Genomic DNA, 14,629 nt, shown 5'->3' with positions numbered 1-14,629 from the left:
TGCAGAGAGCGTAGTGACCGTAAAGCACTTGTTATTAGTAATTTCTGAAGAATTGCCGATACCTATTTATTTCTTCGGTTCCTTCATTGAAAATAACAATTTATCTCGACAGTCTTTTGTTAAACGCATCTTTGTCATGTCTTATGAGTGACAAATTTATATATCAGCGTGCTGCGTGGCTAATCCAGGCTCAATGCTCGTGGCACAGTCTATCACCCCATGATAGCACCGTGCGGAAGAATTGTGGACGCGCAAGCGGTGTGTGTTACAACGCAGGGCCTGACGTGATTGAGAATTTCAAAGATGCTGCTTCTGGTTGCGGACCGACCTTGTTACACAACATTGATGAGCTTATACCACAAATCTGGCGCTTTCTACCTTACACGTACTATTTTTTTTTCATCCTTATTCTCTAGGCTGCCCTACTTTTACGGGACCAGTTGGTAAGTAGCCAATACTACTTTTCAAGTGTTTAGGGGCTGGTGACATGGAGAATATTTGTGTGCACAGCGACCCGGTACCCTGTTTCCAGGGGTGCCAGGGAAAACCGGTTTCTGAATGCCTACTCAACGTAACCTCTTCTTGTTCGTAATTGCGCTTTGCTAGTGGCATTGAGCTTAGAATTGGACCACCATGGCAACTGCAAGACATTCTGGCAGTAGCAATAGTCCACAAAGCTTGGAATCGTCGGTCGATTCTCTCAGTTTATCTGATCAGTCTTCAGTCCAACAGCGCCGCCCGGGTCCTTCGCAGCCGCGCTGGAGACGACCGCATACTGCGAGCACCAGGAGAGCATCTGCAATGCTGTATGCTGAAAAATATGGACTCAATGTGCAAAACTCGGCTTCGGACAATGAAGGAGAGCAAGACGACGACGAAGAAGAAGAGGATTCGGAAGATGACCGACCATTATCGATGCAGATATCCCAACAACCAGCAAGCAATCGATACTCAATGCAATATAGGTCCCCTTTAATATCATCAAAAACGGTACCTGTTATGACGAGAGGAAGCCTCGCACGACCAGTGTCGGTCCGCAACATTGCAGAGTTGACCTATTCATCTCGACGACCAGCAAAGTTTGTAAAACCGGCAACGCAGCAAGCGCGTAACACGGCCCCCATACCGGCGGATATGCATGATGTACAACGTCTTTACGATCACTATAACCGAAAAGTATACTTGGAAGGCTATCTATTTAAGAAGAACGATCTGGCAGTAGACGGCAAAATATGCGGTGATAGGATATGGACTCGATGGTACGTCGAGCTATGCGGCCCAGTCTTGACATTGTGGGACGCCAGTGACGATGATGAAACTGGAGAGCTTCAGCAACAGCAAACGGAAGGGATGGAGCAGAACCAAAAGGATATATTGCCGCAATATATCAACATCACGGATTCATACGTGGAACTTTTGGGGAATTTAACGACGGAGCAGCCAATGCGCCAGCATGTGTTTACGCTCAACACTGCAGGATCTAATCGGTACCTGCTGCAAGCTACAGATGAACAAAACCTTGTACAGTGGGTTTCTGCTATCCGACTTTCATGTTTTGAATGTGCTTGCATCCATAGCATATACACGCGGCGCTTTGTTTCCAGGACGATCTTCTCGGAACTTTGCATCAAACAATACCCAAGAGTGGAAGGCTGGGTACAAGCGCGATTCCCGGGGTCTACGGAATGGCAAAAGTACTGGACTGTTGTCACGGATAGACGGCGCGAGAAGAAACTATTTGGCAAGAAATCCGTGCCTGCGCGAGGGCAGCTCATGTTTTACGAGTCAAAAAAGGCAAAGCACCCTGTCATGACTATCGTCAATGTCCTATTTGCATACACAATCTACCCCGAATCACCGCACCTTATTGATATGGCAACGCTCATGAAAGTGGAAGGAAACATGTATCGCACAAAACCAAACGGCGAACAAGAACTTTTCAAGGCAGCTGCTAGTACGCTCATCATGACATCTAACGCAAAGGAGCTGGTACAATGGCTTGTAGGAACGTTCGATGCCTTCAAATTGTATGGACGGCCTTCAAAGCTGCTGGATGACCCTGCAAGCAGCAGCGCTCTCAACTTTGGTGAATCGAAGTACGGCAGCGATCGACCGCAGCTATTCCTCGAGCTGGATGAAGTCTCGCACATCAATTTCCAAGAGAGTTTGCTCGATAATAAGGTTGCTTTCGGCGGAATATTGGAAAACAAACTTAGAGCGATGGGCCCCCAAGCACCTCCTCCACATGGCGGTATGAACAACAGAACAAACAGTATGCCGTTGCTGTCAGGATATGCCACACGGGATATCCACAGACGCACATACTCCACAACGCAGCTGCAGCAATACGCTCCAACTCCCCAAGTTCAACCGACAGCAAGCCGCAGCTCAACTTACCTTTCGTCATTGGCATCGGGAGCCGTTCAACCTGCACGGAATTCCGTTTTGGCTAACCGGCAATCACAGCAAATGTCTCGGAAACCAATATACGCCAGCGACGAAAGTGACGAAGATGAAGATAGTAGCGAAGAGGATGATGACGATGACGAAAGCAGCGACGACTCGATATTTAATAAGAACAGGAAGATGATGGAACCTACGTCGGCCACGACAACCGCAACGTCCACAACGACAAACACGGCGCCGAGTGCCGAAACGTCTAACTCGAACAAGGAGCAGGTTCCTAGTCCTGTTGGAACAACCATGCCGAAAACGATCTCATCAACACCCTCCACGCCGTTACATCCAACATCTCTGTCTCAACTTCCCCCTACACCTCCACCTGCTCTTAATCATCCACAGCCTTTGACTACAACAGCCGAAGTACGAAAAGGATCTATCATGACACTTCCCGAAATAAGCGAAAGCAACGACTTTGCATCTTCTATACTTGGCAATATTACTGAAAATGAGAAACATCCAGAAATACCGTCTCGGTCACGTACCACACCAGCCAACACACACAATGAAAACAATAAAGATAGTGCGACTAGCACTCCCACTATCGCTGACAGTGCCAGCAATGCGAGCAGATCAAGCGACGAGAAAGTGTTGAAGCAACGGCCAACAGCAGAAATATCTTCACCAAGATCAGCACAGGCGCAGGCATCAGCACCAGTAACTGCGAGTGCTGCGTCAAGCTCGCGACCTCCATCATCCATGGGTTGGAAACGACGGTCTCAATTGGGCATGACTCTGCAAAGTAGCTCGAGCGGCTCTGGCAGCAGCAACGCCAGTCGATCGAGCGTGCTGAGCGTGTCACAAAGCGAATCTGGAAGCAGTGTGGGTAAAAAAAGAGTAGTTCCACATCAACAGCATCAGCAGAGACAATCTATAATAATGATGCAGCAGCAACAGCAGCAAAATTATCCTGCAGCCGCCGCAGACGAACGACGACGGGCAATGCACAGCGGACAAATGGAGTACATGATGAGCGGATACGGCTCTGCGGGCTCCAGTGTGTACGAGCATCCTCAATCAGAAACAGAGGACTTTGTGGATGGAGTACCTATGCCGCTTGTTGGGGAGAATTTCATCACCCACAATAGCTTGTTGGATATGTATCGGCCGGGGCAACTGCCTGCAAGAGTTCAAGAAGGTTATGCACGTTCGACAGGTCAGCCGTTCGTGAATCTTCCGACGAAGCAGCAGCAGCCGCGCGCTGGTCTCGTGGGCATGATCTCACAGCTGGAAGGTGAACGTAAAGAGCGCGAGAATATCAAGGGACGATTGTTAGAGATGGAAAAAGAGCGAGCGCTTGATCGAGAACGGGAGCGGTTCATGGCGGATCAAGCATATCATCATCATCGGCAACAATATGAGCAGCAACAGCAGCAGCCGTCGGCATCGTCGCCACAGGTATGCATCGCAGCTGCTTGGTTTTGGTATTTACCTCCTAACTCTTTATTGGTAGATGATGATGGCCAATCCCAACCCGTATCCAATGATGGAAATGAGCATGCCATATATGGATCAGCGCATGAGCATGATGGCACCCGTGATGGACCCTAGAATGAGCATGATGATGCCACCTATAGGAATGATGGCTCAGCAGCCAATGATGGACCCTAGAATGGGTATGATGGCGCCCATGATGTATATGGTGTCTGCTGGTCCGATGCCCATGTATCCACAGTACCCAGGAGCCATGTATCCAGGATACCACAACAACAATGGCAGAATGTCAATGATGATGGATGCCGAGGCTAGTCATCACCAGAGCGGCGAAGGCGATGACGATGACAAGGATGACAATGTACCGCTTGGTTTTTCGCCACCACCGCAGCCCACATCTTCCAGATCAACATCCACAGCTCGAAATAGCATGATGGCAATGCCTCCTTACCGACAGCAGCAGCATTATCGACAACGAAGTCATGGCAACTATTAATTGAAGCATAAACGCGCATGCAAGTGTAATACACTCTTTCCACAAATAAAATTCGCTATCCCAATGAAACCCGATTTCGGCATTTTCCAAAAATAGATTTGGCAGTGCTGAGAAATCGCATCTTCCGGAAATCTTGTCGTACAAAGCTTTAGCACCTCCCAGAGTATATAAAGCATGTATTTTTAGCCCCAGCTTCCTGCCACATCGTATCACGGGACGTGATGTACTAGCTATATCGTTAGACGTATGGATGGGAGCGTTATCCATTACCAGATAGTGGCCCTTCATGTGCGGATACTGGTCCATCTCATCCATTGTGGCCTACAAGAAGCTTAGGTAATGACCTGTTACTGTCTCTGTGCTCATAAGCCCAGCACAGCCTCCTCGCTTTCTCTTCTTGGCTAGCGGCTGTGACAGTCTCAGGCTGCACTTAATTGGACCTGACGCAGAGATCGCGCCCCAAAATGGTGGTTGTCTGTGCTCATGTTTTGGACACAGTGACTACTGCAGGCGAGCCTTTCTTTGACCAGGCCATACTGCGCTTCAAGTTAAATGGAAGGCAGACTCATCTAGGAAGACACAATTAGTCCTAAAGTCCATATCGGTTCCCCCCACTTGCGAACCCAGTCAAGACATTCTTGACTCTTGGCCCCGCTGTTCCTGTCTACAGGCTGGAACCGGAGATCATGGGTGACAGATAGATAGGATACACATTTAAACATACAATGAGAAAATTAGTGACAGGGGTAGATGGATACACACTGAAAATACATAAATCATTCGATATTATAAGACTGTTATCTCGCTCAGACGCAGCTTCCTGAAACAACCATCCAGAAACCATTTGCTGCAAGTCTGCCAGTCAAGATGAGGCGAAACGCGTAACACCATGAGTTGTAGTCACCCGCCGGACGACTTTCAGCGTGGGGACGAAACATATACCACCCAAAGCGGTACCAAACGGTGAGACTATGGCCCGCCTTCAGCGTCCAATATGGACATACAGGAAAGCGCGGAGCCTTGCTGACAGACGAGTGCAAGTGGAAGCCAATGTATAATCCCAAATAAATGTGTCATACAGGACGTACACTCCCAAAAATATACAAATCAAGAATACCTTTACATACAGGATGCAGCAACGATTGACTGCAGCGACAAATGAATGTATTGAGAGCGATAACTTCCGAATAGCGTTTCAGGTTCCCCTTCTCAAGGGTTAGACTGTTGCAATAGTCGGGGGTGCACGATTCAAGGCCAGAAATCAGTCTTCGCCCGACTTTCACCTCTGGCAAGTCTCAAATAGAAATATGGAGGCTACCATTATCCAAGGAGCCTGTCCAAGTAAAATACGCTATAAAACTATACAATTCCCAGATTGCCAATCAAAATGGATGTTCAATATCGAATGGAAAAAAGTGATATACATTCAAACAAAAAGGATAAAAAAGTTACAATAAATTTTCTACGTACCAAAACGACAAAAAACGACAAAAAAAAAATTAGAAGGACATCGATTCGTCCTGCTTGTCGAGGTCCTGCTTCAGCTTATCCAGGTCCAGGTCCATGTTCAGGTCCTCCTGAGCTTGCTGTTTTGGTTGCAGCAGTTGATGTTGTTGCTGCTGCCTGCCAGGCCGGCCCCGGCGCTGTGTTAATGTATATTTCAGCTCTCAGTTTCGGACCCTGTGTGCTATGAGAGTTATTACACCTCCACGCCCTCGTCCGCGTCCGCGGCCTCTGGCTCTTGTTGTTAAGAATTGCTGTGAATGAACTGGAATATATATATTTGCATTGGAGGGTATAGAAGATAGGATGTCTCCATAAATTTTCTCTGTTGTTTCATGGTTTGATTTGCTGATAGTATTGATCGTTGAAATGACGACGATGTTATAACGGTGGTAGTGATAATGATGAAGTTACCACTCGCTAGCTTGTCGCTTTATATGCTCGTATAGCGACTTCCTTTTGATTGTAAGATTTCGTTATATATATCACTTGCATCTTCGGCAACTCAAGGCAAAACTACAACAGCCTCCATCTATGCAACTTCTATGACAACCGATCCGTGCGCCGCCGGATATGGGACAATGCGATATCGCAAAGGTCGTGTCTTGACATAGCTTGCTATCTTATCATGAATCAAGCCAACAGCACCTTTGCTATGAGGCAACAAATGCATCCAGAAGGAATCATTCACCGTACCAACCACCCTCTTGTCTATGGTTTCCGCCTGGACGGAATGAGCAGGAATCGAGAAAGGGAGCTCTTGCACCGATGGATCATAAGCTTGCCAATGTTCTGTACCGGAAAATCAAGCAACGTAGCTGTGGCCGCGATAGCACGGAAGCTGATATACCTACAAGAATTGATGAGTATCTCTCCCCAAGAATGTGCTGTATTGCACCAAGCAAGATCGGGAGCAACGAATCGATTTTCTGCAGCGAACCCCTGTGGTATCAGTACAAGACACGGCTCGACTGGACGATGGTCTTGAAAAGGTGTCCCGGGTAGTTAGTTGTCCGTCTTGCAATCTTGTGTTCCATCGCGATGGTAACGTGCAGGCAATCTGGCGTCTATTACACGATATGTGCTACGGTTCCAGCAACGCCCCCGCTGGTTTATCCGGCCATCGAGACGTCAAAGACCATCCGGAGAAATGAAGACAACGGTTGAACCATTCCGGTCTCCCGAACAAACTTCTACGGGAGTCAAAATAGAGGAACATAAGAAAGGCCAGAATCATCCAGAGCTCCTGCGCTAAGACGATCCGAACGGTAACGCTCCAAAAAGCAAAAAGGGATCCACAAGTCAAGTGAATAGTGCCTTGCACCCAGTATCCAGTAGGTGTCATTCTTTCCTATGATATGTTCTTAATGTTCACTATCCGAAGCATGCACACGGTTTGCATACACGTGGCGAGGAGCTGAGTAATGGTTTGTGAAAGGCGTCAATATCAAACTCTTGCAAGACGCGAGTGTATTTTTCGGAACACAGTACTACCGTGTATACCTAACACACTGTATTCGCACTATACATTTATATAAAACGATGATGGTTCTTTGCCTTGTCATTCGACAGTAATCGATCAGCCAAAAAGAAAGTTATTTGCAGAGTAATGCATTTTGCGGTCTTGCTTCTTTTGTAGACTGTACATGGGGTTGATAGGAAAAGTGGACAAGCAAAAACATCGGTTGTAGTAGTTGGATGCGAATTGTGAGAGGTGGTGGGAAGGAAGGAATACAATGACTCAAAGTAAAAGAATGTACAATTGAGAGAGAATATATGTAGATGGTACCTGGTTTTTTTTTTCTGCGTCTTATCGGCTTTGTGGTGTTGTTGTTGTTACCCTTTGTGTTGCTATTATTAGCTGCTGCTGTTGTCGCCGCCGCTGTTTGAGAGCGTCAAGGCACTTGACGACAGTCCCGGTATGCCGCCGTTCTATCAAATTTGGTTATGTGTAAGTGCAACGTAACATCAAAACACAGATTCGCTCGTTCTTACCGTCAGCGGACAGGCAAACGATGCACTTGACGAAATTGTCGGATGAACAGTAACAAATAAAACACGTGCCGCTAAATTTATGGTATAGTCTACGGAGATGTCTTGCGCTTCGCCGCCGGTCAAACCGCACTTTTCCATCAGCGAATTGAGCATAAGCGTCGATGACCGAGACGAAGGCTCGTACGAGATCGTAAAAGGAAATGTAAAGTTGAAGTCGCTGTTTGTTGGCACGTATTGGTAATCCATGGTGCCCTGACCGAGGCGGGCTTTGGTGCCATCATCGAGTGGAAAGTTTGCCTAAATTAGACCGATTAGCACATTGATCTTTTGCTGCTTACATCTTAATACTCACGACCGCCTGAATATCGGACAAGCGTATAGGCAAAACATTTGGATTCTGAATATTGACAATGAGACCGATGTTGATACTGAATGTTTTGCCATTGTAGGTAATTTGCGTGCTGTTTCCTTCCGGGCTGGATGTGACTCCATCGAGATTGACTGTCGGCATCTTGAATGTACCAAGCAAAGCGGCGATAACAATGATACATATAATGATAGCAATGATAATGAACCATACAATGTAGCGCGCCCACACAGGCAGGCAACATGCACAACAGAGCCATCGACAACAGCAGTTGCGCTCGGTCAGCGGGCGTTTCTTGGTTTTTTTCTGTCCCAGATTGGGTTCGGGATCCATATCAGGTATATACTGTGGTGGAGGTCCTAATCAACAAGTGTCAACATCGATGTTGAGATAATACCAAGAAGTGGTAAAGCTAACCTCGGGGTATAGCCTTCTCACTATCGGCCCAATGTGCCGGTGTTGCGGGAGGCGGTGATCGTGAGGACATTGAAGAAGAAACAGTAGCAAAAAGAGAGATAAGAAAGAAAAAAGGAAGAAAGAAAGAAGCTTGGCCCTTAAGGACTCTGCAATGCCGAGAATTAGGCCTGCCACAGTTTTTTATATCGATGGTCTTTGCCGTCGGGCCGCTCACTCCCGGAGTGCCAAATGCCACCTGCCTTTGCGGTAATCCCCGCCCAGGATAAAAGTTGAAGCAAATTGGCAAGAGGCGTTATACCTCGTGTCTCATCGCCTCAAAACCTCAAGTTTGCCCGTTTTCTAGCTGCTCTTCGCATTTTCTAACATTAAATGAACAAAGGATCGTCGCTCAGTCGGGCATGCTAGCCCCAGAGTAATAATAATGATATCAGCCCAGCAAAGGTAGATCGCTGTGCTAGCTACTTTAAGCAAAGAGATCTTGGATGACAATTTCAAACGAGCTAAATCCCAAAAAAAAAATAGCGTTTTGATGCAACACAAATTACGCTATTGCTTCCCGTTGCTAAGGGTTTGCCCGAGGGAAAAGGGGGATGTTACTCTGCAAAGAAATAAACAAAAGCCAACATCGATCCGCTCCTACTGCTTTCGATCCGATTCTGCAATCGCCCTTTTTTGATCGCGTTACTGCAAGCGAGCGAGTTCAGGCCAGCTACAAGGACTGCGTCCAGATTGACACAACTGAAATCGATCTAAAATCGTCGGAATTGATCACGCATAAGTCAAAAAGGGCTACAGGAAAAAGCTCAGACTGCATCGTCGAACGGACAGAAGATGCTTATTGTTTTTCTGCAAACGGCAACTCGTGGCTTAGCAGAATGGGCGAAAAAGAATTAACTCTTCGTTTCCATGAGGACAGTCCATCGAAATAATGCCCGTGCTACTCTCCTCCATCGTGGATTGTCTGACATTGACAGAATACGTTTGTCCATATCAATTGGACCGCATGCGCAAAGGGTATTCGATGATGACTTGCTGTCCAGCAAAACCTCTTGACGACGAGTTTCAACTACTCCTTTTCCGAGATAGAAAAGGAACGCAATGTCAAAAGACATCGACACCTTACTCTCCATCATGGCTATTCATTGTCTCTTGTTTGCATGTATAAATGAGATCTCCGTCGCCTGTCCACACTCGTCGTCCTGCAGTCAGACGCAAGCTCTAAATGAACGACGTTGAGTTTTCGCCTTTCGCACGCCGATCGGCGTGTCAAGTAGACAAAATGTTTTTATTCAACTTGTGGGTGCAGATTATCACCCCTAGGCAGCCCCTAGTCTCAGGCCGATTTTACACTAAAGACGTGAAGTCTGCCTTTTTACTGCAATGAAAAAGAAATAGTATGCATGTATTCATTCAAACATTTAATCATCTGCAAAAAATGGGTCCAATTCATCCTTGTCATGTAAAGTTTGATTCTTGGTATCATCATCATTGCCCTGTTGCTTCTCCTCTTGTTCGTTACCATCATCCTTTAGAACCTTGTTTTCTTGTTGCACGTGGTCGGCTAAATCAAACACGATCTCCGAGGACTTAGGCGGTGATGATAGCGGGGAACCCTGGGTAATACCAGAACCGCTCATGGGTATGGCTGTCGAACGCGTGAACGAGGATGAGGAACTTCGCTGCTGCATGTCCGATAAGCTGTCGCTCGAAGCCCCCGTGTTGCTAGCTCGCTGGAACACACCGCGCATGCTCCATTTATTGCTGCTTGCGTTGGTATCCTCTGCAGAAGAGCGCATAAATGACATTAATCCGCGTCGCTGTTGCGGCTGTTGCTGCTGCTGTTGTTGCTTGTTATTGACATCCTTGTCTGCGAGCTGATAATCAGATTTACTCGCTACTAACGGTCGTGCAAGCCGCCTCTTTTCGCTTTCTTGGTGAGATTTCAGAGTGTTCTCATTGAATATTTCATTGTAATGCGTAATGAGGTCTTGAGAGATACTGGCCGGGACACGACTGGTCAAGCTGGTAAGTGACTCTAATCGCGGGCGCAGTATGACCGGACCAAGCGACCGGCTAATCGCCGCAATCTCGTCCTGTTGCTTTCGTTTATCTTGCAACTTTTCGACATGGCTGGCAACATTTTTTACGTCTGAGCTTACGTCCTTTGCTACTACTTGTATAAGATAGCAAGCGAGATCATGTATTTACCTGTATATATGCTTTAGAAGTGTTCTTAACGTTTCGAAATGAGAACCTGGCAGATTTGCGATAAGGTTGCCAAGTGATAGCAAACGCAGACTTTCATCCTGAGCACCTGTTCAATGTGGAAGAATTATCACAGAGAAACAATAATACCGGTCTTCCTATTCTTTTACTTACTGTTGCTATACAGAGTTTGTCCGGCATCGTAAAAGTCAAATGTCATTAGAGGCTCTGGTAGTTCTAGCAGGAATAAGCGCAAAATTGCAACCAGCATAATTGGTGGATGCTGCTTCAACATATCGACGTCTATCTGGCTGCTGGGTATATCTAGGTCAACGCGAACAGTATGGACGCGAGCAAGAGGTATTCGAGTAGACCAAAGATGTGTTCGTTCTGCGAAATAAAACACCGTTTGTATATGAGAGAAATGCACCTTTACGGCAAATAGGCGAGGCATACCTTCATCGTTTAATGCGTCCTTGCCTGCTTCTATAGCTTCCAAAACGCAACGAACAAATGCAGGGATGTGATCTTCACTTTGATTTCCGAGATCCTCCAACGGCACACCAAAAGTCTGGTCTTTACGTTTACATGCAGTTCGGTGTGAGTATATCCATAGCATATGCTAAACTTATTAATTATACCCACCTAAAGCAACGCCATTCACATCATTCTCGTATAGTATAGGCTTTGGACCGAATCCAGCGACGAAATACTGCTGAACAATGTACTGTATATCCTGCTCTGGTTTCAGAGATTCTTGATACACCAACATGTCATCAATAATAGCCTTTTCTTCGGGGAGTAGTTTGGTTATGCATCGTGAGTACGCTTCAAATACTGAATAAATGCATGCGCTTTTGTGATTAATTGCATACTTTCAAAACGGAAATAATCAGTAAATGTATAAACTCACTTTCTTTAATTGAACCGATCCTTCTTAATTCGACTTGCTCCATTTCCGCAAAGTGAGCAAACTAGATATAAACTGTATCAGACTTATGAATCGATTCATATGTGAACTTTCATTACCAGTGCCTGTTCAACGACCATGCGCATCTGATCGATACGCTTTACGGATGTACGATACGCCTCATCCGCGGAAGCCACCTCACGTTGCACGCGTTTTAGCGAGTCTTCTCCTGGCAATGCAGGCTGAACCGCGCCGATTCTTTCGAAAAATCCGGTAATTGCGTATCCATTGTTAGCATTCGTGGTGGAGAGACTCGCGTTCTCATCGTCTCTCTGCAGTCTCCACTGATAGAATGACTGTGCTGATGACGAGAATTTATTGCCACGCTGTCCAACAAGGCGAAGTACTCCTAGAGGATGGATCAGCTGTTGGGCAACAACATCCGCCATGGCAGGTGAATCCTTGCATTGCGGCAAATTTTGCTGAAGCCAAATAGAAATATCTTCGCCCGTGGACGTATTCGAGTATTTGCCGAGAATAGGCACTCTGTGGTCTCCCACTGGTATTTCGCTATACATTCGACGCATGAGCGCGTCAAATTCAGGTTGCGGTAATTGCTGGTTGCCAAGAATCACTGTTGTCTCTGCAGTCGCATTTTCCTTCTTATCCGGCGGTGAACGGCTAGCAGTTGCAGTGTCAACAGTAGTAGTTTCATCTGCTGATTCGGTTGTTGGTTCTGTCTGCTGTTGCTGTTGCTGTTGTAGCTGTACTTGTTCTTGAACTATCTTGAGCTCGCGGTATTTCTTTTGATACGTCGAGCGTGCCTTATCCATATCTTTTACCAGGCTATCAAACTGCTTCAGCGCCGCGTCTACCGATTGCTTGCTAACCAATATATTGCGCTTGTACTCTTCCTGAAGCCGCTGCAATGGCCTCAAAACAGTTTCGGTCATGAGGTTTGCTGTTTCCTTGTGCTGGTTGCCAAAGCGGCCGCTTGCAGCGCGCAAATTCTCAAAGCAGCTTTTCAGTCCAGCGCCTTCATCGCGTCCGAAGCCAGAAGACTTTAAGCTTGTTTTGGCCTGATCTGCTAATCGCGACGCGTATGTATCTTCGACGGCAATGCGGTCTTTGAAGAATGAAATGAGCTCGTCATTTTCAACCTTGCTCTGATTCAGCTTGCTGTGTAAGACAGAGAGCCCGGTCTGGAAGTCAGGTAAAGGTTCCTGAGGGCGCTTTTGAGACCAAAAGGCGCTATCGAAATGGAGTGCAGCTGCCATGACTCTGGAGAAGACTCTTCTGCGTTCCTCTGCTGGGAAAGGCATAAACCCTGCTCCTTAACTGCCAGCTTTTGTGCAACAGGAGCATGCACTCTGCTTGTGTAACCTTGCATGGCTCAAACACGCCCAAGCCTATCCATGTATCACCTTCAGCACGAACTATGGTTCAGGCCACCAATGCAGAATATCATGCGGGCTAATGCATACAATTGACTATCCGTTTGATTGCTCTCTCTCACTCTTCAGTTGTTTCGGGACATCGCTCGCTATGAATAGTCGAATTACACGGAGGCATAGGTAATGCGCATCCTACTGTATCAAAACGTTTTGTTCCTGACAGTTTCTCGTTGTCTTATTCAACCTGATATTGCGATCGGTCACTTTTTGCGCTGTATGCATCCCATCCTCTTCTGAGTAAATTACACTGTAGTCATGCACGTTCCTTAGCGGAATAGAATCCTTTGTGGTATAATCTTCCTTTGCAATATTTATCCAAGTCGCCGCACTTATCATGATGACACCTGAAACTTTCATCCGAAGAATGGAAAGCTCAACTTGGTTCCTGATGTTAATCTGGATGACCTTTCTTAATTTCTAGAGTCTTCATGCATAGAGAATCCATTTTCATTTTTTATCCGTTGGTAATGACCAGCATTCAGCTCGGATCACTGTGCATATAAATGTTTGAGGTATACGGGGAGGATGTTTCATCCGGGCTGCTACTTGTTATCCCTATCACTCGATAAACCGCTTTGTCTCATCTCATATTCATTGCTCCTCCGCTGAGGTACATATAACAATTGTTCTTCCTCTCCATTATCTCGTTCCACCGAAGGATTCATGGCACTGTCTTGCCATCTTTGCGTTCTTTGGCCGACCTCGTGCCGCCTGCGTTGTTTTGCGTCTGTGTATCTGTATCGAATAGTTAATCGCAGTGACTTTGACTAATAGTGTCATCACTTACTCGAATGATTTGAGATATTCCACGGCTAACTGTCCAGTAGCCAGAGCAACGACCTAAAAAGAATTTACTCCAGATTCAGCGTACTTCTGCCAAGTAGCAAATATCCGCTCAGTGTACAAACCACTACTATAAAGAGGCCAGTATTGAAATACATGGTTATAAGCATGTACCACAAACGCAAAATGGTAGCGATAGCGTAAAAGCTCGTGCGCAATAGTATATGCTTCCATTGCCCGTGTAACCTTGGCGAGGGACGCAAGTGTTGGTCAAGATAGTATGTTACAGCGCGCTCGGCCCAGCATATTGCGACTATGAATATATATCCGAGAAACAAGTGCAAGCTATTGTCTAAAAGTAACGGCTCAAAAAGCAAGTGCACGTTTCTAACCTCTGGAGAGGAAGGAGAGAGAGAGAATAATGTCAGTCCAATCAGTCATTCCCTTGGACACATCTCTTGACTTGCATCGAGACAAGACATTTACCACTATGGAACCACCATTTCATTGGTTTTGGAGCCTCCTCCATGGCGCTGACACTTGAAGGCAAAGAGCGTATCCTACATGCGACGCTAACCTGTTTTTGGCATCCCGCCGTGAGTAAT

At 46.4% G+C, this 14,629-nt stretch overlaps 6 protein-coding genes across 6 annotated transcripts; 2 read left to right on the top strand and 4 right to left on the bottom strand.

Annotated features, from left to right (window-relative positions):
• Nucleotides 1–633: 633 nt before the first annotated feature.
• VTP01DRAFT_9778 (uncharacterized protein) lies at nt 634–4,390 on the top strand (the record flags this gene model as incomplete). The annotated part of the gene is made up of 2 exons (XM_069389040.1): nt 634–3,858; nt 3,914–4,390. The coding sequence occupies 2 exons, from the start codon at nt 634–636 to the stop codon at nt 4,388–4,390; spliced, it is 3,702 nt and encodes a 1,233-aa protein (XP_069240197.1).
• A 1,499-nt stretch (nt 4,391–5,889) lies between these two features.
• Nucleotides 5,890–6,566, bottom strand: VTP01DRAFT_9777 (uncharacterized protein; the record flags this gene model as incomplete). Its single annotated transcript, XM_069389039.1, has 2 exons — nt 5,890–6,033; nt 6,435–6,566. The coding sequence occupies 2 exons, from the start codon at nt 6,564–6,566 to the stop codon at nt 5,890–5,892; spliced, it is 276 nt and encodes a 91-aa protein (XP_069240196.1).
• A 95-nt stretch (nt 6,567–6,661) lies between these two features.
• Nucleotides 6,662–7,148, top strand: VTP01DRAFT_9776 (uncharacterized protein; the record flags this gene model as incomplete). The annotated part of the gene is made up of 2 exons (XM_069389038.1): nt 6,662–6,887; nt 6,949–7,148. The coding sequence occupies 2 exons, from the start codon at nt 6,662–6,664 to the stop codon at nt 7,146–7,148; spliced, it is 426 nt and encodes a 141-aa protein (XP_069240195.1).
• Nucleotides 7,149–7,750: 602 nt separating this feature from the next.
• On the bottom strand, nt 7,751–8,742 carry VTP01DRAFT_9775 (uncharacterized protein; the record flags this gene model as incomplete). The annotated part of the gene is made up of 4 exons (XM_069389037.1): nt 7,751–7,825; nt 7,889–8,185; nt 8,241–8,614; nt 8,673–8,742. 4 exons carry the CDS (start codon nt 8,740–8,742, stop codon nt 7,751–7,753), a joined length of 816 nt encoding a protein of 271 aa, XP_069240194.1.
• A 1,348-nt stretch (nt 8,743–10,090) lies between these two features.
• On the bottom strand, nt 10,091–13,064 carry VTP01DRAFT_9774 (uncharacterized protein; the record flags this gene model as incomplete). Its single annotated transcript, XM_069389036.1, has 7 exons — nt 10,091–10,802; nt 10,881–10,986; nt 11,052–11,267; nt 11,334–11,453; nt 11,523–11,714; nt 11,791–11,851; nt 11,907–13,064. 7 exons carry the CDS (start codon nt 13,062–13,064, stop codon nt 10,091–10,093), a joined length of 2,565 nt encoding a protein of 854 aa, XP_069240193.1.
• Nucleotides 13,065–13,783: 719 nt separating this feature from the next.
• VTP01DRAFT_9773 (uncharacterized protein) lies at nt 13,784–14,553 on the bottom strand (the record flags this gene model as incomplete). Its single annotated transcript, XM_069389035.1, has 4 exons — nt 13,784–13,976; nt 14,029–14,081; nt 14,150–14,418; nt 14,511–14,553. The coding sequence occupies 4 exons, from the start codon at nt 14,551–14,553 to the stop codon at nt 13,784–13,786; spliced, it is 558 nt and encodes a 185-aa protein (XP_069240192.1).
• Nucleotides 14,554–14,629: the final 76 nt, after the last annotated feature.

Source organism: Rhizomucor pusillus (assembly GCF_041956525.1).
Source record: "Rhizomucor pusillus strain CBS 183.67 unplaced genomic scaffold VTP01scaffold_7, whole genome shotgun sequence".
NCBI classification, from domain to species: Eukaryota; Fungi; Mucoromycota; class Mucoromycetes; order Mucorales; family Lichtheimiaceae; genus Rhizomucor; species Rhizomucor pusillus.
Note: the sequence above shows the minus strand (reverse complement) of the source record. Positions and strands in the feature narration are given on the sequence as shown.